Source organism: Synchiropus splendidus, chromosome 14 (assembly GCF_027744825.2).
Source record: "Synchiropus splendidus isolate RoL2022-P1 chromosome 14, RoL_Sspl_1.0, whole genome shotgun sequence".
Lineage (NCBI taxonomy): Eukaryota > Metazoa > Chordata > Actinopteri > Syngnathiformes > Callionymidae > Synchiropus > Synchiropus splendidus.
In genome coordinates this window covers 17680658-17706195 of record NC_071347.1, presented here as the reverse complement: position 1 = coordinate 17706195, position 25538 = coordinate 17680658, and the positions used below count along the sequence as shown (strand labels likewise).

The window sequence follows — 25538 nt, the reverse complement described above, 5'->3', positions numbered from 1 at the left end:
AACTGACTGGATGTTCTCAATATTGGCCTGTTATTATTATTATATTATTACTAGTAGTAGTAGTAGTAGTAGTAGTAGTAGTAGTAGTATTACTGATTTACAATAACCCGTCATTGTTACCATTATCGTTCTTGGTTTTTATTTTATCTATTTATATTAATTTATTGTCATTCGGTATGCGGAAAACTTGATTAGGGTCTATGTCAAAGTGAGTTTCAATTAGATTCCAGACGTCTTTCTGTTCTGTTTATCCCTTTTCGTTCCCTGCCATCATTATGCTGTTGAAAAAATAACAACTGCAGATTACATTTCTCAGTGGAAACATATTTCAGTCAGAAAATATTTGCTAGAAACTAGGTCTAAAATAGGGATTCAGTTGGTCACGTGAACCGATGGCGTTAAACGTCAACTCCAAACGATCACTTTGAATTCTAATTCTGAGAAGCCCTCTATTTTGGATACCATAGCCGTCTCATCTGCGCATGCTCGTCACCAAGAGAAAGGGGAGGGGCTAGGGGCTGAGCAGCCGTGTTTGTGTGTGTGTGTGTGTGTCTCCTCATCAGACACACCAACGTGAGACGTGCTGGATAACGGGATTTGTTTTTAGCCGTAGAAAGTTTCATTCCACGTCTCAGTTCTCGTTTGGACGCTGCACGGCGTCCATCATTGACATTCCGCGGTGACCACGCCGTGTTTATGAGTTGAGCGAGACAGAATAGGTTTCTTCTGGAGAGTGTCCTCTTCCCCTCCCCTCGATGAAGAGCTGCGATGCCCTCTGATTTTATATCCCTCCTCAGCTCCGACCTCGACCTCAATTCGCCCAAATCGCTCTACTCTAAAGGTAAGGTTATATTAAATGTACGTGGCGACAGCATGTGTGACGCGCTGTGACCGCAGGTTCCGCGGATGCCCTGATGCCTCCTGTCAAGCTGCTAGCTAGCGGTAGCTTTTCTCCTGCTAGCCTGTCTACTAGCTCGCCCCAGTTAGCTGGGATTGGCTTGTGTACTACCTGCTGGTTTGGTGTCGCATGTGCTCCTCTGTGTAACCAGCACGATCCTACCGTGCTTTTACGTGTTCTTCAAGTGACTCCGAGTGCGGTTGGCATCGTATAGGAGATATTGAAAAGCATGTGGCAACGTTTTTCAGCGTTGCATTGTTTAGTGCTTCATCGTATCGTAAGTCTTGAGTCTAAAGGGGTGTGTAACCAAAAAGGGATGGACAAGTAAACTGCTGATGTTTTGATGCTTCCTCGTAAGAATCGCCTTAAAACGGCTGATCAATTCAAGTCAATAATTTATTCTTACCTCTCTTTGAATATAATTTCACTTGCTTATCAGACCTTGCCACACAACTGTCACCAAACCACCAAACCAACAATTCGGTTGCCCTAGTTCCCTAGTAGATAGTTTCTCCTTTAGGGGTAGCAGCCACTGTCAGAAACTCTGGCTTATGTCATGTTAGCTGGTGGGTTCGGGTGATGGATCAGGACGTGATCCTGAAGAACCACGAAGCAGATCCAATTGCAGATGGGGACATAATATCTCAGATGACTGTAGGGCTCTGGTTTGTCTGGCATTCTTTACAAAATGAATAATAAATACAATTAAATATCAGGCAAACATTCACTCCCAAGGTTATCTATTTATCAATATATATCTGCACCACTAGGTCTGTATTTTTTTACCTGAAAACTTAAATGTAAAACCATTTCACATAATAGACACTATGTTTCGCACAGCTATGATTGCTTAGAAATTGCATGTGAATGTGCTTCCTTTGTTTTTTATTCAGTTCTCAAGCCATTATAAATTGTGAGGGGGGCTTCAGATTCATTTAATAATCGTATCAAAGTTTGACATAGCGGCCAAGTACAACATCTTGCATGAATGACATTTGTGTTCATCATAATAAATAAATAAAACCTTCATGGATTTTTTTCCTAAACTTCAGAATTGTGTTTGGATAATTATTTGCCCCCACTCTCCTTTGCGTCAAAGAGACAGTTAATAATGTGACAATATTTTACTATCTGTAAACACCTCCAGTTCCTGATAATGACGCTACAACCCTTGCTCTTGTGGGTCTTGACACACTTTTTCTTCTTCCTTGTATTAATTTGCTGCATGGTTGTTTTTTTCCTCCCACATTTTGGTTTTCTAGAATTTCATTGTGTTTTACCATTGAAGGCTTGTCATCACTAAACTATGAGTAATAACGCTACTTCCTCTGGCAGGATAAATGTTGTGTGAGCCACCAGTGACACATTTAATATAATAATAAATAATAAAATGAATGAATGAACGCAGATTTTAAAAGGCTTTGTATTATTAGTTGTGGATTCAAAGATATATAAAATAGTGTATGGCTGAGATTACCAAATATATTGTCATAATTGGCCACTTGTTGCTGCGCCACCATATCACTTTACTCAATACAGAATCTTGTTTTAAAATAACGTGTGTCACTGCATGGATAATACATTTAAGAATCGTGCCAGACGTTATTCCATGTAAAACAATGTTGTGCATAAAGCGCAACATTTTTCATATTCATATTTTGTAATACTTTCTGTAGTTACACCCACTCCACTTTGATTTAGACCGTATGCTAATCTATGCTAGTCACAAAAGCGAGAAGGCCTTCCTCAACCTTGACCAAGACACTGTTATGGATTTGCTAGTTCCACATCTGTTGAGAGACTATCTATAGCTGCTTATGATCCAGCAGAAAACCTGTCTCTGTGACCCTGAAATGCTCAGTTGAGCCAGCCAAATAGTCACACCGTATCACATGATGAAAGTGTATTTATATCTTTGTAATTGGGTGTGCGTGCTTCTATTGCTGTCAAGGTAGCTCTTGAAAATGCATATCACGTGAAAAAAGATCTTTGTTCTTAACAAAGAGGTATAAACAGCTTGTTATCCAAAACGCGAAATTGTGTTTAAAATTTGGGAGTGTGACTAAGTCCGAATGTACTGTGCTATTCAGGTTTTTTTTAGCTCATTTATGCTTTCAAAGGGTTTTAAAGTTGGTCTTGTCTTTGTAGCTTGACAGGCTGAGTCAGAACGAATATTATTTATTTTGTTGTTTGCCTTGACCCTGTTTTTACTGGGTATGTAATTTCAATAAAACATTGTAGCTCAGAACATAACATCTGGCATTGAATTAGAGGTTTGCTAACTTTCATTTAATGAAGCATCATAAATGATTGATGTTCAAGCCAGTTCAATGGAAACCCAGGCTGGAATGACCTCAAACTTCCAGCGACCAAGTGTGCGTGCTGCAGTGTCAAATCCTTTAAAGTTGCATGTTGACTCAAATCCTCTTTTGTCTTTCTTTGTCTCCTTCCTCACGGGAAAGCATGTGGTGTCCAGCCTCCCACTTACCCCAGTTCAGACTGCCTGTAATACATCACATATTGTACCATCATCTCAACATTACCATGCAACCTTGACTGACTAGTTGAGGATAATTGATTTGCTTGAAGCGTATATTTCACTAAAATGTGTCCTTGGTGGAATCGAGTTGAAGGAGACTTCAAGGGGAAAAAGCTGAAGGAGAAAAACAATATTTTTCCCTTCATAGTTACTCCGCTTGTAAGACACTGGGACTGTCAAGACCAGTACCATGGAATTATTTATGGCCAGACTTTAACACAACAGTGGAACATTTAAGTAGAAAAATACCTTGTTTTGGCTTCTGTCTGTGCTCGAACAAATAGGCACTTTGAGGGTTGCAAACATACCAGCAATATGGCAATATGTCATGAACAGACATGCATGTGAAGTGCCTTCTGTTTTATATGCAGTTATTCTTCACTGTATTACGACACGTACCTTATTAAGGAGTTTTCTGCTGTTTTTCTTGATTCCGAAAAACATAGTGTGACTCATAATGACACTGCTACCTTGTCCTCAGTCATCACTTTATAAAGCCCATGAAGAACGTACCATGTGTTCTGCTCTGGTGTGAGTCACCAAAATGCCAGATGAGGTTCGGAACTGCTGTACACCAGATTTGGGATGTTTAGTTTATTACCGCCACCAAGGAGGTTATGTATTTTACTGCACTGGTTTGGTTAAATTGAGAACTTTGGATTTGGATGACAGGTTTTTTGTTAGAGCAATCTTTAACATCATTGTCCAAATTAATATTTGGGTTCAGAGTTTTTTTTTTTTTTTTTTTTTTTTGATTGAACACTTTTTCATTGGAAGATTGTTTTGGGGATGTACTATAGCAGCTAGGCAGATGTTTACACTTTTGGAGTGCTTTTGTAGTAGAATTTACATCTATTACATCTATGTATTTACAGATTATTAAGTTGCTGACCAAAGAGTCTTCTCTGGTCTGTCATGAACGTTTATTTTAAAGTGAATACTCCGATATCATTCAACTGGTTTTATCGTATTTTATTTTGGTGCCTAAATAGTGTGTCCACATGATTTGGTATCAGTTTGTTGTGGCAAAGTTATGGAGAATAAGTAGCCAGCGATGGGCAACAGGCACTACTGGTTCAGTTCGTTCACAGAACACAGTGTTCCGGAGTAATGTTTCTGTTTTGCAACTAGTGATATCATGGTTTCCATGAAAGTGAGAGTAACCCACTAATGAAGACCCCATCTGAGGGCTAATCCTGTCATTTTTACAGTGCCAGGATTCTTCTTCATTCAACTGGGTCACTGTCGGCCTTCTTGGTTGGCGTCAGTCAACCTTGTCAACACTGAAAGGAAGAGAATAGTGTTAACAGTTTTATAGTTGTGATGTGGACTGAGCGTAAATAGAAAAATCATGAGCCAATGTGGAAAAAACAAAAAAGTGACCATTTTATACTATTAAAAGAACATTTATTATTCTTTTTTGTTTTGTATTTTTATAGTCAAGTCAAAGAGCGCCTAAGATTGGACTACAGTGAATTAGATTCATGTATTCTTTGGAGTGTGAAACAGAAGGAAAAGAAAAGAAATGACAGTAGGTTTTATGACTCAGAAAGATTGGACTGTAGGCACTTATTTCATTATTGTAATAACTCAATGCACATTAAAACTGTCTACGTCAATAAATACAAAAACAACTTAAAAATGTAGATATTTTCCAAATAAACTCTAAACTAAAACTAAACTAAAACTTGACACCCAAAATTAAAGAGTGATTCCAAGATGAAAACAAGATGGGACATACTTTATTTAAGGTTCTACTGCACCCTTCAAAGCACCAGTACATTACCTTCTCTTAAAAAGAATATCCTTAATTGCCAAAAGTACTGGCTTTTCAAAATACTTAATTGGACTGTTGTACATCTAATAACTCAAGTAGTAGTGGTTCAAGTGTTGCTTTTGACTGAAAGCAAGTTGATTCTGACTTTTGAACAGTTACTAGCTGCACATTTTGCCGGTGACCGTATTTAGTCAAACGTGAATCGACAGTGATGATTTCAGCTCAAGTGCAAATATCTATAAATGGCGTTCTTTTGGCCTCGAGAGCACCAAGAGGTGCCTTTGTGTTTCCTGCAGCTCATGAATACTGAGATGTATTCACGAATGTAATTAAAGCCGCTATTGTTGGTAAATGAGATACTCTGCGTTTTTCATTTGCAGCAAAAATATTGATGCCATGTATTGTCTATTCATCTCTCATCCCCCGGGCCTGTCCGGAGGAAGCTGCAAAGAATTAAAATGAACCAGAGCTTTTTTGGCAACACTTTTTGGCCTGTGTTATAAGAGTGCTGCATAACTAAGTGGTGAAGTAATTAGATTGTTGAAAGTGTAGGCTGGACAATATGACAGAGCTTACTGTTTTTGGAAATGTGTACACAGATGTAAACCCGGCTCTTTGCTGTTTGAGGTTTGATCTCACATATTCTTAACTGCTTGCTGTTGCTGTCAATGTTGTTCAGTCGTCTACAAGCCCTGAACTGTGATGGCTGCCCATCAAGATAATATTAGAATTGAGACCAAGATTACTGTGCTAAAGTTAGCCTCCAAGATAAACAAAGAATTAAAAGGTCAACTGTTTAGTTTCACATTTCTACTTAAAACAGAGTGGTAGACTGTATACTGAATGTAAACTCTGTTTGGCCTGGACTGTGTTTAGTTTTTTGGCCGCTTGTGTGATTCAGTTCGAGCCTCGTCCTTGCATTTCTCTTGCAGGAAGTGGTCTATTGCCCAAGTTAAAGGTCGTCCTTTTGCTATAAACTGACCACTGGCCATTGCTCTATTCTATTTTACTTTGTCTAATCATTGTCGAAGTAATACTGAACACAACCATCTGACTATTTAGTGAAATTTGCTTTAATTTAAGTCACCACTTTCATTCTGTGTCAGGAAAAGAAAATGCAGAAAAACATTTCCCAGCTGCAGGGACGCAGGTGATCACTTTTGTTAGGCTTGTGACTTTTTGTGGAGACGGTTTGTCTGTCCTCACCAATGCCAGGCTCAGGTTGAGTGTGCTTTTCCAAACAGTTGGCAGTGTTTCTGCAAACACTGTTTTGCATACTGTTCACTCATGGATGACGTTAAGCCGGAACATGAAATTCGCATTAGGCAAGGTGAGGTGATCATTCACAGTTCGTGATGCTCTACTTAATGTTTAAATGGTGTTCACTGACATTCTTTGGAAAAAAAGTAAATTATCCTTGGAGTGATTGAAGTTCATTACAGTGTCACAACTACTTTGTATTTCACAGCTTAATCTGCAGGGAAACTCGTGTAAACGGATATCTTATAACGTTTATATTTAAAGCTGATATTTGTGCCTTTGGTCAAGACAGTTGTATTTGACTGACACTTTGTAATGAATACTCTGAGAGTATGCTTGAGGCAGGTTCAACACTCATCTCACTGGGCTCGCATTTGTGCCGTTGTTTGTAGGATCAAGGTGGTAATCTTTGTGACCAGGGTCATGCTGGGTTGCTAGTCAACAATAATGCAGTTGTCCACAAAGACTTACTTTCTCTAAGCTGAGAACAATGCACAAATGACATGAATTCAAGTTCATTCCGAGGGCTGTGTACAAAGCTAGCATTATTTCCATCCAGCTCCTGGGCAGATTTGCAGACATTTGTGGCATTTGAAAATACAGTGTATTAGTATCTAACATTACTAATCACACAAGCCATCTATTAAAGTGTTGATCTCTGAAATAGTATAATAGTCCAAATGTTTTTTGTAGAGCTTCACTCGCATTTCAAGCAAAGTGTCTTGACTGTGTTAGTCAACAGAATCACTTGTTCACTTCATTCTAATGCAGTTATAATGTAGTGTAATTCACCATAGCAAAGCCCAACAGCAAGGAATGTTGGCTTTGTGCAAGTCTTATCTGTTTCAAATTGTTTATCTTGTGCACCTAGATAAAATGGCTGCATAGTTTGGCGTATTCTGATGCTTTGCAAAAAAGTTAGGGCGATATGACTATTATAATATTATATTTCTCAGAATATTTCCAGCAGTTAAGTAGTAGAGTAGTAGTAGAGTATTTAAAATGCATCAGTTGTGGATGTGCATATTTCATATGTAGTCTTTACAAACAAAGTGGTCATACTGGAGTGGAAAAGCATTTTCATGACCATAAAAGCAAAATTGTTCAGCATGAAAATGACCCGAGGGACTCCGGCTGTTTGGGAGTCTGTTGGTCTGGATGTGCTGAGGGAAAGGGTGAACTGTAAAAGCAACCTGACAAACTGCAGTGACGTTGCCCATCTGTTTCCTAATTCTCTTGACATTCAACTCTTCAGTGGTGAGTAATTGAATGGGGATTTTTTTTTTTTGCAACGTTGATGGTTTGTTTTAGTGTGTTTCATTTCCGGGCCAAACCAGATGATTGTGATGTGCCGATAGCAGGCTGCGTAATAGCCATGAAGAACCTGATAGTCATGCTGATCAAATCTTACTTAAGGGTGGAACATCTTGGTACAGTGTTTAACAGACAGGTCTGCTTGAATGAACATGAGATTAATAACCACTGAGCAATGGCTTCTATTCAACTGTCACAGGTTGACTGGAAGTTTACCCTACCCATTGGTAGGTAGTTTTTGTTGTGGTGTTTTTGTTTGTGACGTCTCTTAACATGAAAATGAACTTGGGGTTTCTTCGACGAATGTCACACTGAACTTTTCTTCTGCATCACAATCGTTGCACAAAAACGGGCCGCCTGAGTGCGAGCCACCATATTCTGGAGCCTGTATTTTACCCAGGTCCACTAACTGGCAACTACAGGAAACTAAAAACATCCCACTCCTTGCATTGCCTGCATTCCAGTCATTCCATCTGGTTAAAGAATAGAGATACAGAGGCAACGTACTTACAAACAGATAAAAAGAAGTGGTTTCCATTCCAGATACTTTGGATAGATGTAGTCTATAACAGCAGTGTCATTAGGCTGCAGAGTGTGTGTGTTTGTGAGAGAGAGAGCTGTGTGTTGACAGTGTATCGACAGCATCATCTACGTCACAGCAGCAGAAGTGGATCATGTGTCCTTCCAGGTTCAACATTCTCTTTCTGCGAAGTCTCAGCTGGGTGTCGGATGTCTACTCCTCATGCATGGATCTACCAACGAACAGCTGAAATATCCATGTCAGGGCCGCGATACCTTCATGTTTCTTAGCAACGGGACCTGATTCCAAATCATCAGCATATCTGCCTACAAATGGGTTTCATTCCAGCGCGCTGCAACATGAGCTTTTGAATCATAATGCTATTGAGTGCCATTCAACATTAGCACTTCTAATTACACAAATACCCAAGGGAGTCTATTTTCATCATAACTTTTCCCTTGTAGTTTGGACTGCAGAATTTATCTGTATGCATGTTGTGTACTAGAAACCAGTGTATTTGCTATGTTACAATGAACATTGGATGTTCTAACGTTTCTCTCATGTCTTTATTTAGTTTGACCAATATAAACAGATATCTAGAACACTATATTGTATGCTTTATTTGCATCCATCCATAGCTTGTCATCTACCTGTCCATAGGCGGGTGGCCTGCATTTTAGGCTTGTGTTAGACTGCCCCGGAGGCAGTTTCCGATGTATATAGGAATCACAAGCCTCCATGTCTTCTCCCAATTTCACATGTCCACAACTCCTCTGAAAGTTATAGAGGTTGAGTCAGTGGTCAATCCACCATAGAGCCTCACTGACCTGAGTTTCCTCTGCAGTTTCCAACCCAAAGTGAGAGCCAAGACTCCTTGTGGAGAAAACTAATTTCTGCCACTTGAATCCATCATTTTGTGTCATTTCCCAAATCGTGTGTCTGTAGTTTAGGGTACAAGTTGAAACCACCATCATTATCTCACTTATGAACAAGATCTTTGCGGACCAATACATTTTCAACAATGTGACTCTTAAATATTCCCCTGATGGAGTATGTAAATGTTTCCTTAATAAGTCACATGGTGAATATGTTCTGTGTTTGTATGCATGATTTTATGACCTATGAACTGTGTAGGGTGTTTCCCATCTCTCACTCATTGTCATCCAGGTTTGGCTCTCCTCACAAACCTCACTGGTCCATGAATATGATAGACCATGAAAAATAGAAACGTTCAATAATGTGAGATTTTTTTCCCCCTAATGCTTCATGACAGAATCGGTATATGACCTCCTTCCCAAAGAGCTCCAGCTGCAGTCGTCGTCCACCCAGACAGACCCAGCCACCATGAGTCAGAAGAGTGGGGGAGAAGCGGGCCCTCCTCCATCAGCGGCACTGGCTTCAGGTGAGATACCACTTAGCCAATGAAAACCAGGTTGTTCTTTTCCCCAAAACAAACTAAAAGAAAAACATCTGCGATAATGGAACCTGTATTCCGAAGTGTATTCCCTCAACATGCATTCATTTTCAGTAGTCCCTCGGGTGGCGGGCATGGCTGTGTTTAGTTCTGGACAGCCTGAGGGTCCATCAGCTGGTCTATTTTGTCAGTGTTGGGTTACCCTGTTGCTGTCTCATTGTTAGTGACAGACAGTCCTGCTGTGCGGCAGCATGGCTTTCTGTAAGTGAGTGTCAGCTTGTTTGATATTTACTCACAGTGCAGTTCTAAAATGTTTGCAAGTTGCTTTGAACCAAACCAAAATATCACAGATGAACTTTCGGTCATTTATATGGGATATAACGTCTTTGAATTTGATTGATTGTATCAGGAGTTTTTATTGAAATGCTTTGGCTTCAAGAAGTGGCGCTGATTTGTTGCAGCATGTGAATTAGCATATTATTTCATATGTATCACTGTCAGAAGCGTTTTCTCAGTTTTGCCTGGATTTCATACTTGTTTTTGGGCTTCTTAGGCAAGTATAAGTTGCAAGCAAGATCCACCGAACTCTTGCAGGATTAGCTGGTTGTGCTCGCATACGTTGGTTTATAACCAGTTGTCGCAAGCAGCGCTCATCATATGACATCCTGACTTCAAAATGCATCAGACAAAAGTGTGATATCACAAGACTGTCAAGCTTGTGATATCACAAAATCAGTAAGACACACCAGTAAATCAATGATGTTGTTGCACAACACATTTTATTCAGGACGCAATAGGGGTGCGCAATATGCCCCCCTCGTGCCCTCCCAAAGTAATTTCGCCACACTTATATTTTGATAACATACTTTTTATATGACTTGAACAGTAATTTTCTTTTCTAGTATCACTATCTGAACTCTCACAACTCATCTGCGGCTTATTTTCTTGAACATTTCCACTCAACTGAATCAGTTGCTGAAACCGTCGCCTTTTCTTTTGGCACATTTTTGTTTGTTGTTGCTGAGGTTGGTAGTTCTGGGAGAACACCTTTCATCATGTGACTCTTCTACCCGGTAGATGGTTTTTACTCCATATTTGCACCAAGTGTAATACTATAGCTACATACATAGATCATAAGACTGTCAAGCTGGCGTATTTGTATCATGCTACTTTTGAGCCCTTTCATTCCGTCCCACTGTCCTGCATGCACCACTCAGCGAAATCCTTCGTGCAGCAAAAATCAGTAGGACGCACCAGTGAAGGCCATTCAGTATCACATGATGGCTGTTCTCTTGCAGCATTGTGGAGAGATTTCTGTTTTTCTTTTAATTGCAATTTCTGTGAGCCAAGAGCCATAACAGTGCCTGGAGCAGAAGACTTCATTATTTAACGGACCTTAAAGACTGTGGACATTGTTTTAATGTATCTGCAATGTTGCCCTGCAATTGAGCCTGATCTTAAGGCTTGTTTGAAAGCTGAAAGCCTTATCATTGCATCAGGAGTTTGGCTTTTTCCCCCCATTAAACAGAGGTCAGTGAAGGACTTTTGCTAATGATTTCGCTGACCCATGCTGATCAAAAGCATCACTATAATTCCCAATTTCTAAACATGGAACCCATTTGCTTGTCAATCGTCAATAAATGATGGAGGTGAAAACGAGAGTGCTCCCATTTTTACTGATCCAATTTATTGATTGACAGTAGTTGAGTCTTGAATGATTAGCTCTCTTGTTGCTCATCGGCTGTCTCGTTTTTATTGCAGGAAGTTCCCTCTGAGGCAGGGAGTGTCTGCATATAAAATGGTCTGCAGTTCACTGCTCCATAGGTCAGAGGCTTGTTTATTCTGTCTCCATGGCTACGCTCAGTCCCAACCAAATCTTCCAATTGGCATGCGCAAACTACTTTTGACTACTGAATGCACATTGCACAAATGTACTTTAATCTTGGCAAATTGAATTTGGCCGCCACATGCCAGCTTGCAAATTTGGCTGTCCATTGAAGTTTGACCCGAATTTTCTGTTTCTTTCTGGCAATGTGTATGTAACAATTTGTAGCTTGCTTTTGTTTTTGTAAACAAAGCATGCAAATTTTTGTCACAATTTTGATTTTAATTGAGAAAAAGGTTTATAGAAATCTTCAAAACAAATCTGGGACCTTGTTTACTACCCTTCTCAACTTTAACTTCAGAGTATTTGATCAATGCTTGAAGGCTCTCGCATGCACAGTGAGGGCATAGGACCCATACAGACTTGTGAAATTAGAGTTGGGAAGAGGGGAAATCAATACAAATCATGCAGAAATTCAGCTGCTTGAATGGGACTGCTAGCCTGATCTGTGGTGAACCCCCATGCTAATTTAGTTATGTATATATACTACAGATGCCACCTCTTCCACCTCCAGCCCATCCGCTTCCTCGTCTTTGGCCATGGGAGCACCATGCTCTGGTCTGTCTGCGCTGTCATCGGAGCACCTCAAGCTTCCTCAACATCTTCAACCTGCTGCAGGGGAGGGAGCTGGGAGCTCGGAGCGTTTGGAAGGAGCGATGGTGGTCACCAACAGAAGCAGCGGTGGAGGAAGCGCGGCAGCAGGAGAAGCAGGGTCGACAGGGATTGGAATCCAGCAAGCTCAGAGCACCCCATCAAAACGAAGGCCTGTACTGAGTATATCTCCACCGCCAGAAGACCTGTTTGATGACAGCCAGATGTCCTGCCAAGATGAGCCCTCTGTATCTGGACTGCCGGACTCCGAACACAGCAGCAGCATGTGGGCCGATGAATCTCTGTCCAACTTCAGCTTGGTTAGCTCCATATCCTATAACGACAACACGGAGGTGCCACGCAAGTCCAGAAAACGGACTCCACGCCAGCGACCTGGTCCAAAGCCCACTCCTCCTGAGGACAGCATGGATGTCTTTGATGCGGACAGCGCCAAGGCACCTCACTTTGTGCTTTCTCAGCTCGGGTCTGACAAAAACAGTCCAATAGCCAGGTGGGTGTCCTTGTGTTGATGTGCATGTCTGCTTACTTCGAGTTACATTGACAGTTAGACTTCCTACTTTTAAATGCAATCAGTCTGAGCCAGTAGCAACAACCATTTGGAGATTAGCAACTGTCTCAATATGGCCTCAGATTTTCTCAGTCTGCGCCAACAGCTTTTTATCTGATCAAACACAAGTAAATCAATGATGTTGTTGCACAACACATTTTATTCAGGACACAATGGGGGTGGGCTATATGCCCCCCTCGTGCCCTCTCAAAATAATTTCACCACAATTGTATTTTGATAATATACTTCTTACATGACTTGGGTTTTTCTTTGCCAAGTATCAGCAAAACTCTCACAACTCTCAAAACACTTTTCAACTGCGTGTTATTTTCTTAAACCTTTCAGTTGCGAATCAGTTGCAGAAGCCATCACTATTTTTTTTGCACTTTTTATTTGTTGTTGCTGAGGCTGGTAGTTATAGGAGAACACCCATCGTCACATGACTCTTCTGCCCGGTAGATGGGCACGAATCTTTTACTCCATATTAGCATCAACTCACATACTAAAGATATATACATATCACTCACCCTGAAGACACAACAATGAACTCTTATGATAACAAATTCCAAAGCAGAATACACATCTCAGTTACAAGTCCTTGAAACTCATACTAAGGAACCGTTATCCCATCACTTAAGATAACATTGGCATCTGTCATTAGCACTTTGAAAATTGCCATTCAGTGGCTCAATTGACTTGCCATCATTTTGGAATTTACTTTCTGCTCATAACATCCTTTTTATAACAAGGCTGTTTTATACATGATTAGGTGTATAATATTTTTCCAAAAGTCTCTTTATGGTAGTCATCCTCTGTCGCCCGGCAGCTCTCTGGAGTCAGGAAGTGCTGTGAAAAGAGGACTGCTGACTGCTCAGTTCCCTCAAAGGAGCGATGGGAAGGAGTTAAAGATTATAGTTCAGCCGGAGACGCAACACAGGGCTCGCTATCTGACAGAGGGCAGCCGAGGTTCTGTCAAAGACCGTACACAACAAGGATACCCCACCATCAAGGTACCAAAAATCTGTTTCTGTCCATGTTATTATTTGAACGTTTTCTTTTTGTGAATTTGTCTGTGTGCATGGAACCTTTTCAGTCCATTATTTTTTTATGTGTTCATTCCAATTTTCCATTTCTTTTTCTTTAAATACACTCTTATTTGGTCCACAGTTGGAAGGCGTGAGTGACCCAGTGGTGCTGCAGGTGTTTGTAGCGAATGATGCGGGCAGAGTGAAGCCGCATGGTTTCTACCAGGCATGCAGAGTCACAGGACGCAACACGACTGCCTGTAAGGAGGTGGACATTGAAGGCACCACGGTCATTGAGATCCCCCTTGAACCCACCAATGACATGACACTTGCGTAAGGATTATTCTTTATCCAATGTGACAATGTTGGCATATAGTACCAGTGGCTCCTTTTTGTGGGTTCAGGCCCGAGCTTCCTCACTGGGATTCAGTGCCTAAATCATCAGGATACTCGGCAAAGCTAACCAGTCACATTGCCAAATTCACTTTGACGCATTACGCCAGGTTTTTGATGTACATTGTTTTTACAGTGTGGACTGTGTGGGGATTCTGAAGCTGCGTAACGCGGATGTGGAGGCCCGTATTGGTGTGGCGGGATCCAAGAAGAAAAGCACCCGTGCCAGACTGGCCTTCAGAGTCAGCATACCCCAACAGGATGGATCTGTTCTCACACTGCAGGTCCCGTCATCACCAATTCTCTGCAGTAAGTTGCGCATTATCGCCAAAGGAATGCACCCCACACTGCTTTAACAGAAATACAGATGGTACTTTCATACCCAAAAACATGTTTATATTTGTGCTGTATTTGTTCTTGAGAGTGAAGCGAAAAGTTTTAATTAAATTTCATTATGTTTTTGTTTTTTTTTAGCCCAGCCAGCAGGGGTGCCAGAGATCCTGAAGAAAAGTCTCCACAGCTGCTCAGTGAGAGGTGGAGAAGAAGTGTTCATCATAGGAAAGAACTTCCTCAAAGGAACCAAAGTTGTTTTTCAGGAAAACGTTGCAGGTGGGAGAAATATCATGAACTGATGTCAGTTTGTGATTGTGGCCAAGGAAATAAATGTTTCCCTTTTGTAGATGACTCGTCCTGGCAAGCTGAGGCAACTATAGACATGGACCTTTTCCATCAGGTAAGTGGAGCTGGGTAGTGCTCCACTTTGTGTTCTCATCGCTGGAATCCTCATTCAACAACTTGTCTGTCCTCCAGAACCATTTAATAGTGACCGTCCCACCGTTCCACAACCAGTCGATCTCATCTCCGGCTTCCGTGGGAATCTTTGTGATGACCAACGCAGGAAAATCTCACGAGCCGCAGCCGTTCACTTACACTCCAGACACAGGTAGAACCTATAATGGGTGGCTGAATAACACATCACTTGTTTATTTTCATTTAAGGCGGTGCAGACCTCCACCAAGATGCTCATTTCATATGACTTCTTATTTCATCACTCAGTAAACTACCATGATTTAAGAATTACATGGCTCAAGCTCAGTTTTGAATGGCGGAAAACCTGCCAATATCTTCATGGACCTCCACAACACCAACATCAATTCTGATCACTTCAAAAGTGGGCTATTGCTAACCAGTCTCCACAGGTTCAGATGACACCAGGAGAAGGTTCGATTAGACAAGGCAAACGTGCAAATAAGTGTTGCTTATTGGTCAGTGAATGAGTTGGAGAATCATGTAATTCAACCATTCTCCCACTGTATTGCCGCCATTCCGCAGATTAGATTACAAATCTCATTAGTTTAGATGACCTTTATTTATTCCACAGTGAGGCAATTCAACATGTCACCGCAGCCAATTACAACAAAGACAGTGACACACACCAGGCATTAAAGATACACTACAAACTCCAAAGACATCCACAGCATCAGCATAAAAAAAGTGGAGTTACAAGCTGTCAAACAATACAAGACAAATAAATAGATACCCGTAATGTATAAACATAAATGATGATGAAATACATATAGAATAATAAAAAAATTATAGATATTAAATAAACAATCAACAATGGTCCCATCAGATTTTACTGTTGCACAGCCCTGGTGCTCCAGCTCCTGCTGATCATGTTCTAAAGATGATGTTCTTCCCTCAGCTAACGACCCAAACGCCACCGTTATCAAGACAGAGGCCGCTTCACTCGTCAACACCTGCATATTCGATGTCCAGATCAAAACCGACTTGAGTGAGAACCCTGCTGAGCCTTGCAAACGCCAAGACGACACGCCGATGGAGGTGTCCAGCAATCCACCGCCCTCAGATGTTTTTAAGGTGAGACTCTCTCATTTGATAGAGCTCAAAGTCTCACACTGGTCACTGAACGTGGAACCTTTTTTTTTTTTTTTTTGCAGCCGTCCTCCGACCCACTGGCCTCTGTACAGCAGACATTGGAAATGACCTCTAGTCCAGGGGGCGACACGTTCCAGAGTTCCATTCCCCTACAGTCAGAGGACGTAGAGCTCCCGCAGGCTCTTCCTGTGTTCCAAAACCTGGAGCCTCTGGGCACCCTTCAAAAGCAAGATATTGTACCTACAGCAACCTTCCCAGTGGCTGGAGATCCAACAATTCCACCTGTCACCCCAGAGGTTCCTCAGCAGTTCCTCCGAGACCCACAGGAGAGCCTGCCTGCTGAAGCTTCCAACAGCAGTGGAGCAGTTGTAGTTGTCACTATGCCTCAATTATCTTCGCCCTCTCAGCAACAGGCCCAACCATCTCCAGTTCCATTATTCCCCCAGGAAGAAGTGAGCCAACTAGAGATGGCCGTTCGGGAAATCCGTGCCGGAAATAACCCAACTCTCCAGCAGGTTTTGGAGGCAGCACAGCAACAGCTGAACTCGGTTCTGTACAGCCCCACGCCCTCCGCGGACTCCCTGCAGCAGCACGTACAGGAGAACATGAACAGCCTTCGACTGGGGAACACAGAGAATTCGCTCTCGCCGCAGCAGCAGCTGCAGTTGCAGCAGCATCAGCAGCAAATACAACAGCAGCAACAGATGCAACAACAACACTTGCATCAGCAGCAACAAATACAGCAACAACAACAAGTACAACAGCAGCAGCAACAGATACAACAACAAATGCAGTTCCAACAGCATCAACAGTTGCAGCAGCAGCAGATCATTGACAGCCTTCAACAACAGCAACAGCAGCAGCAGCAGCAACAGCAGCAGCAGCAGGTTATGGGATCCATCCAGATTCAACAACAACTCCTTCTTCAGCCTCAAGACCAACAGCAACTGCAACAACAACAAATCATCGAGAACATTCAACAGCAACAGTTGCAACAAAGTCAGCAACAAGTCTTGAACAACATCCAGCTTCAGGATCAGACACTTAATTTGCAACAGCTTCAGCAGCAGAATCAAAGCTTAAACAACTTGCAGGAGCAGCAGGTTCTGGAGAACCTACAGCAGCGCCTCCAGGCCGAGCTGCTGCAGCCTCAGATCCACCAGGCTCCTCAAGTACAGCAACCCGTTTCCATTCTGCAACAAGCCGGCGAGCTGCTTACCATTCAGACCAGCTTCCCAACGCCGCCTCCGTCTCACACCTCTCCCCCCCAGCAGCTCTTCCAGTCCCCAAGACCCCTTGAAGAGACCCAGAGCGCCCAGCAGCAGCAGGTCCAGGCTGCTCTCATTCACAACAGGCTTTCGGTTCTGACCAGTGGCGGTCTTAACTCAGAGCAGCAGTCTGCTGGCTCAACTCTGTACATGACCACCCAAAACCCACAGTCACACCAGCAGCCACAGCTGGCGTTCATCTCATCCATGGACACCTCCTCGAGTCAGACCCAACCCGTTGCAGTGTTCCAGAACCAGTCACCAGCTCAGATATCCCAAATACAACAACAGAGCACTCCCATGGAGCAGCAGCAGTCTCCCCACCAGAACCAGCAGCAGCCGGCGCAGATGCCAATCAGCCAACAAGGCTCTTTGTTCCAAAGTCTCCAAACCCACTCCCAGGGAAACCCAGTCCCCCAAGCCCAAACCACCGGCTTGCTCCTCTGCACCGCAGACCTAAATCCACAGGCCATCGCTCCAACAATCCTCTTCAACACTCGGTCACAAGACCCCTCTGCTATGGAAAGCATGAATGTTGGAATTCCCCAAACTGAGACCACAGAGCCAATGTCCTTCCAGGACCAGAGCTCTTCAGGCAGCAGCTCCACGTCAACCCAGAACCAGGCGCAGAACCTGTTCCAGGAACAGCAGCCAATGCAAGTTGGCTTGAGCACAAGCGGCGTTCCCAACAGTCAACCCGTGGAGCTGTTCCTGCCTCAGACGTCTCTGTCCAGCATTCACAGCACCATTGGCTCCCAGGAGCTGAGCAGCCAGGCCACGGCCCCCAACACCACCATCTTTGTTGTGCAGGGAGGGGTTAGCGTGGTCGCAAGTCCTGGCCAGCAGCCTCCGGAGCAGCTTTTCCAGACCGCAGTCGGGGGGAACGTCGCTCCACAGGGACCGCCCAACCTGTTTGTGTTTGGCATCCAGAACGGTGAGAGAAGCAGCCTTCAGTGTTCGATATACACAGCATGAAACATGGCAATCCCAGAGTTTTCACACTCAAACGCAACCATATGGTGGTGATGGCACCATACATGCACAGACAGGCTTAACCAATACCTCTCTTGTTCTGTCTGTGGAGAATAATACAGGCAAAAGCACTGTTTACAAATCTCTTAAACAGACATTTATATTTAAAAAAAAACAATTGACAATTGAATGACGATCATGTCAATCATCCTAACTTATCATGTTCTGATTGGCCCACGTTTCTGTTTTCCAGAAACCCCACAGCTCCTCAACTCCTCTGGACCAAGCTTACCGTCTCAGAATCAGGCCCAGAACTCTGCTCACATGCAGCCTCTGATGGACCAGTCTATATCTCAGGCTGCGACCCAAATCCCAGTGGCCATGCACAGCAACTTGCAGAACTCCCTTCAGGCACAATTACAGTCGAGCTTGGAGAACGCCATGCAGACCAACACGCAGACAGCTCTGCAGGCCACCATGGAGAGCGGCCTGACGACCCCCATGCAGACCAACCTCCCCGCACAGATACAGGGCAGCTTACAGAATTCTCTGCAGGCCACATTATCGGCATCGTCCAACATGGACAAGATCGAGGACATCCTGGAAAGCTTGCAGAAGCAGTGACGAACACGAGTCGTGAGTTTTATAGCTGAGCAGCAAACATCGCAGTGACACTTGGTGAAAGAGAAAATGAAATATTTAAAACTCCTTTTCCTTAGACCCCCAAATTTAAGCCCATGTATCTCATTTTATATAAATATTTATCATAAGTTATGGTCTTCGTACAGCCAGTCCGCTTTAGTTAAGTCTCGGAAGCCGGTGGTTCCAGCGGCTTCATCCGTCAGTCTCCAAGATGCAGTGTTCCGTGTTGAAGATGAGCAGCAGAGAGTCTATTTTAATCAGATATTAACTGAATGTTGGTAGAGGAGCTGGGTTCTCTAGAGGGGCTTTAAAACTGCAGCGTTTCATTTCTGCCTGATTCCTGTGGGGAAAACACTTTGAGCACAACAGGTCTATTTCATGCACAGACACAAAGGTTGACCGTCACTCGCAACATTAGCACTTTGAATCGTCATCTCCGCTGAGAACACTGAATTCACACGAGGAAGATGTTTAGAGGGACAACATTGATCACATATTCACAAATGTATACCATTCACTGCGATAGTCCTTGTGTGTTGCTTATTAAAGATGTGTGGTATTGTAGCATCGGAGACAAAAAACCTAGCTTTAAATTCACTTTTTGGAAAGGTGGAAGGGCAACCAGCACCCAATTGTTACTGTCTTCCCTTTAGCAGCGGCTGTTTACATTGTCTCTACAGCCAGCAGAACACACAGTAGTAAGAGTTGTCATTGGACAAAAGTCAACTAGCTGGTCTGAGCAACTAGCAATCTGAGTCCACCGATTAAAGTAGGATCTAATGTACTTAACCCTTATTTAGCAGAGTGAACCCTGAGATGTTCCAAGGCTGGGGTTGGTTTCTGCCACTAAAACACCAAACAGGTTTTGACTTTTCAGATGGCGCTCCGTCCTCACATCAGCTCTAAAGCCAAAAGTAGTGATGCAAAATGTATTGGTCCTTTGTTTCTGAGGAACTGTGTTGGATTGTTTTGGACATTTTAAAACTCAGTTGCAAATAAAGGAACATGCTATTCAAGTGGGAAATTTGATGGAAGAATTCACCGTGGATTTGAAAGGAAGCCCGAGGTGAATGTCGTTGATGTTTGTTGTGGTGCTCAAAGATGATTTCAGTTCAGGACTGAGGCAGAACTTTGGCGCCGTAGAGACCAGATTGTCTCTGAGAGTCACGTAGAACAATTAGAGAAGAAAACGTTCTAAACTTATTTTCCAATGGAGAACAAAGAATGATCCATCTGTTACAAGACCTGGATTTACTCTGAGAGTAACACATTAAATTAAGTATATTTCTAGAATGTCGCGCCCCCCCCTCCCCTAATCGGCCCTGGCACGGCGGGATTATCACTGCACTTTGTTTGGATGCTAAAAAAAATGACATTTTGGATCAAAACGAAGAGGGAATATTATTATGACGGTGGTCTTTGTCTCTATGGGGTGTTTAGTGCGTGCAACTATGAAGTCGTTTTTTTTTTTCTTGTTGTTGTTTTGGAGATTTTAAGTGATATTCCCAATTTCAGTGTGGACAGAAGTGAGCTGTCGTGTGGTTTTATAAACATTTTATCTGAAGCACTTTATAACCTCGTTTTGTGTAACCAGCTAATCCTTATATCCGTCCACAACTCTTGTCTGGTTTCCACGTTCGAGTCGGTTCATGGCAACGTGTGCAGAACGCCTGTTTGAAGCGCTCTTTGTATCCAGTCAGCGGTCCAGCGAGTCTGTCCAGAAGACGCAGGGAGTTCCCACAGAGGCAGCGTCGGAGCGGTCAGTGGGGCTTTTGTGTGGCCAAACACTTCAGATTACACTTCTTTGTGCATTCAGGTGAAGGATTTCATCGACTTGTTCTTTGTAGCTCTTAGATTCCGCCGTTTGTGTGTCGTTCTGGCTGGCGCCCTGTGAAGTCCAGCACCGGTCTGGATATGTGTGAAGCGACTCGCAAATGAACCTGTTACGCTGCCATTCAAATCTAAGGTGCTATGACCAGGAGTGACGGAAACTTCTGAGGTGACAAAGACGGTTTCTTCTTATATAGCACTGGTGTTGTTTGTTTCTAGAGCTGGCTGTTGTCGTGGGGTCAGTCTGGACGCTGCCAGACATACCAAAGCTCCCGTTGTTGTCATCGCTGCCATCTTGTCTCGTGATATGATGTTTACTTATTTCTACTAAATTATGCAGCTCTTTCACTGATGGCAGGTGGGCGTTCATGAGAGGGTACTTTGTTTCCCCAGGGCAGATTTACTTTTCCACCCATTTGATACAATTCTGCTGTATTTTCCATATCTTATTAGCCAATTTGACACCATCGGAAGAACTCCAAACGTTTTTAAAATCGGCTGAGAAGCGTCGCTAACATCCACATTTGTTTACATTTTTCATAGCTACTTCTTGTCCTGCAGCTGTTAGTGATCCATTTTTAAAGTAACTTATCTTTTATAGACTTTTGTATCCATGTATCGAAATGTAGAGTATTTTTGTACAGTTTGGTTTTACAGCTCATAGCACAGAACGTCGGCGTTTCCCGAAAGAAGACAAGCAGGTTCGAGGGCAACCGAAGTCGCCTTTCTCAGTTTGAATTAGCACACGTTCAGGGACGCAACTGAGCGCTGCACTTACACGCAGGTCGGGGAGAGACGGTGTTTCCCTGACTGACTGAAGGCTTACCCAAGCTCTGCTACTGCACTTTAATATTGAGCGGTTTGACTTCAAATCCAAATTTCTGTGAAGATTTTATCATGTACTTCAAAGTCTGTCTCAATTGAAAGCTCCTTTGTCACTGTACTTTTCACTTAAAACGCATCTGTACATTTAAATTCACTGTATTTTTACACATTTTCTTCCCCATAAATCTATGTGTGATATTGGCGTGTAAACATAAAGTCACTCTTAGCCGGTCATATTTTGATTTTTTTCTACTTCGTTTGGGAGATAGTCACACTTGGTTGTACAACATTAGAATGGTGACAAGGATGGACACGACTGAAGCAGCCATGATATCATCAGCGAGACGGAATTTTTAAATTCCCTCGGAACAGGAAGGATAAATCGATGTGAAGCAGAACAGCGTCCTTGGAAGCGTGCTGCCTTGCAAAATGAGAAACGCTGGAGCCAAGATGGCTTCTCCTGCTCGAGCAATAGAGTGAGCTGAAGACAGGTGTTTGGGGGGGGGGTTTATGTGTTGGTCACATATCTCAAATGGCACTTTGACTCATCCATGAACTGTAGATCAGGCGGTCGTGAGCATTCCATAAGGGGAGGAGTGAAAGAAAGCACATGACGTGGGAGAGGACGTGTGCATCCGCTTGCCTCCTGAAGCCATACCAACACAGAAAGTCATCCTGTGACTTCAGCTTTATGAATGTAATTTTTACCTCACGGTGTGGACCAATTAGATTCAGAGAGCATCTATTTTGAGGCGCGGCAGGAGTGGCACCACCGTCGGCTGTGGTTATCCGTCAGTTTTGTGGTGTGAAGTCATTTTTTTTTTTTTTTTTTCCGAGCCACCCGGGACGCGCAGAGGAACCCTCCACCCGGCAGAGAAGAATAAATGGATGATAGCACACAGACTCGTGTCCCTCAGTTGTGTACGTGAACATCCGTGTATATTTAAATGTGAAGTATACTGCAGGGGTATACATTTCAATGGTGACGCTTTCAAAAGAACTTTGTGTGCCTTGATAACCGTTACTTTGCTTTACCGGTGTCCCACCGAGTCATCGCTATTCGGCTCTGTTCCACTCAAATCAGCGCCCGCACTATTTCGACTCCTTTACCAACAATTGTGAAGTGAATCAGTAGAAAACGTATATTTTTTCACGCCTCATGAGATTTGTACCTGTGAGGTCAAAGGGACGAGATTGTTTGAATGGAAAGCTTTCTTGTGTTGATGTGCTTGTCAACATTACTAGTGTTGCTGTGAACTGCGTGACTAAAACAGAGCAGCCGTGATGAGGTCACTATACTTGCCAATAGTGTGAGCTGTATCCGTGTGTAATCAGTTTACTCACCCTTCCCTGGTTTGTTTCGCTCTCATCCTCCCTCGGTCGGGTTGTATCTGTTCTATGTAGCTTGAGCTTTAGTATCTAGCCTTACAACCCTGCAGTAGGGACAATGGTTGACCCCCACCCCCCCTCCTCTCCCCAGTGTGATTATCAAACATCTGAACTATTATTAACATGTACTTTGCCTTGGTCTGGACATTTGTATACTTCAGTTTATATCTGTAATCCTGCTGCTACATTAAATCAATTAATAAAACCTGCTTCTGTTGCCATGTTTGAAGCTGAATTTAGACGGTAGAGTGGTGACCAAGATCTTCGGTTGAGATAAAAATCAGATTTTTTTTTTTTACATTGTGAGAAGATCTGAACGCAATTGAAACGGGGAAAAGGAGATCAGCTCTGACTGGCACAACATTGGCTTCCATGTCTGTCTGCTTGGTTTCTGAAGTTGCCAGCGTGGTCAACTTAACATTACATTGACTGTTATGAGGGGCCGTCAAGCCAAAAGACGAGTTGAAAATGTAACTTGAATTTTGCCTCCGAAATATAAAACTAGGAAAATTTTTATTCTGTCATCACTTATAGGAATATCTGTTTTTTTCAGTGGTGAATAACTTTGTAACACAACTGCAGGTAAAACATGTATAACAAGATAGATTTTTACATATTTGTTTACTGTGAAAGAAAAGACATACTATTAAAATGAGCATTGCTAACAATTATTTTATTTAACTTTTCATTTAACTACAGAGAAGGTGAAAATAGACACACAATGAGGGAAATAAAGACCTAAAGCTGAGCTATTGTTATCTTGTGTCTGCAGTGCAAGAAGTGAGACATGACCAATGAAATTAGAATGAAATATCTTGTTTTTAGTCGACAAATGTGTAGGAAATCTTTTTTTAAAAATCGATATATATATACTGCCTGGCCAAAAAAAAGTCGCCACCAAAAAAAGGGTCAGCTAGCTGACACGATAGAGCAGGGATCTTGAACCTTTTTGGCTGAGAGCTGAAAAACCTATGTTTTAAAATGTAAAATAAAATAAAAAAAATGTGTCAGTTTTCATGTAAGCAACACAATGTCCTGACACCCAAAGAAAGATCATAACACTTGACACTTCAGGAGCCCTTTAATTTCTCTGACATGCGCAATAATCGTTTTTTTTTTAGCAAGTGAAATAAGGAAATAGAACTGACTCCACAAATTATATATTACTCCTGTTATCATGGACTAGTGGTGAAACTACGCAGAGAGAAATTGCAGTCGTCATCGGCAAGTGAAGCTGCGTCACAGTTTGCTCATCGTCTTCCTAAGTCGCTGCCGTAGCGCCCGGGGTAAGTCCACGGAGTCCAGCCCGAGGTCGAACTCTGTTTTCCTCCCCAGCGCCAAGACCGCCGCCATGATGGCGAACATGGCGGTCAGACCCCAGATGCGATGCTCGGTGCCCGTTGACGGGTCGATGTAGGTGAACGAGTGACGCATGGCGCCGTGTGGATTAACGTGGTTCTTCTGCGAGAGGAACAAGTCCAGAGGGACCGTGAACACCTCGCTGACCTCAGCAGGGTTCGGGCAGGGGGTGAAGGTCTCCGGTATGAAGCCAACCACCGGCGTGACCAGCAGACCGAACTGTGGCAGTAAAGCTTTCAGTCAATGGATTGACATAGCAGCTAATCGCACTTTTTTATCTGTTCTGAGGGAAGTTTATTTTAAACTGAACAGTTTATTTCACGAGTTAAACTGTTTATCTTTAAAAAAAAAAAAAAAAAAAAAAAAAAAAAAGTGTGTATAGTTTAGAGTGAACCTTGCTGGTGATGGGCACCAGTCGACTGACCACCTGGACGAGGTCAGGTGGAAGCCCGATCTCCTCCTCGGCTTCTCGCAGGGCCGTGTGCACCTCGTCCCGGTCTCCCAGCTCCATCTTCCCCCCCGGGAAACACACCTCACCCGCGCTGGTCCTCATCTGAACCGGCGTCAAGACACCATCAGCCACAGCACAGTTTCCGCTGGACTCGTTCGGTTTATCACCTGCATCGACCTCAGAGTCATCAGCGCGTGCAGGACTCCATCCTTCACCATCAGAGGGATCAGGACCGAAGCTTTGGGCAGCGCGGGAACAGGATCCACGTCGCCGCTGAAGTCGTGCCGCTTCAAAACCTCTTCAGCGTCTTCCTTGATCCCCATCGCGCGACTCAGGGTCAACTCGAACTTTGATCATCTAACAGCATGTACCGAGTAGATGGATCAAGATACAAGTCTGTTTTTGTCGTCCAAAAAGGAAACAACATTGGCTGTTACTCGTTTTTCCTCATACAAAACTACAGTCCTTATGTTTGTGTATTGCATCGGGGTCAACCCGGAAGCTGTAGCATGTCACGTGAACAGCCAACAACACACCGCCATCTAGTGGTCTCAGGACGTACTGCATTTTAACAGAACTCATGAGCGATGAGGAGATCCGTCCTGAGTATCTGGAATCCCTGGATGTTGTCGGGCTGTCGTGGCTGACACGTCTCTGCAACATCCCGTGGCAGTCGGGGACAGTGCCTCTGGATTGGCAGACCGGGGTGGTGCTCCCCC

The 25538-nt window shown here is 43.2% G+C and overlaps 2 protein-coding genes across 3 annotated transcripts; one reads left to right on the top strand and one right to left on the bottom strand.

Annotated features, from left to right (window-relative positions):
• Window positions 1–528: 528 nt before the first annotated feature.
• Window positions 529–23918, top strand: nfat5a (nuclear factor of activated T cells 5a). Of its 2 annotated transcripts, none has more exons than XM_053884866.1 (12): window positions 529–841; window positions 9582–9710; window positions 12100–12709; window positions 13593–13776; window positions 13934–14124; window positions 14321–14493; window positions 14659–14793; window positions 14865–14917; window positions 14995–15127; window positions 15890–16065; window positions 16146–18285; window positions 18577–23918. In XM_053884866.1, exons 1-12 carry the CDS (start codon window positions 769–771, stop codon window positions 18945–18947), a joined length of 4368 nt encoding a protein of 1455 aa, XP_053740841.1. In that variant the 5' UTR covers window positions 529–768; the 3' UTR covers window positions 18948–23918. The 2 variants fall into 2 exon arrangements, with proteins under 2 accessions (XP_053740841.1, XP_053740843.1); XM_053884868.1 differs by lacking the exon at window positions 529–841 and adding an exon at window positions 11484–11546.
• nudt7 (nudix (nucleoside diphosphate linked moiety X)-type motif 7) lies at window positions 23104–25423 on the bottom strand. The gene is made up of 3 exons (XM_053884869.1): window positions 24987–25423; window positions 24763–24921; window positions 23104–24587 (listed from the first exon to the last, which is right to left on the bottom strand). Exons 1-3 carry the CDS (start codon window positions 25140–25142, stop codon window positions 24249–24251), a joined length of 654 nt encoding a protein of 217 aa, XP_053740844.1. The 5' UTR covers window positions 25143–25423; the 3' UTR covers window positions 23104–24248.
• Window positions 25424–25538: the final 115 nt, after the last annotated feature.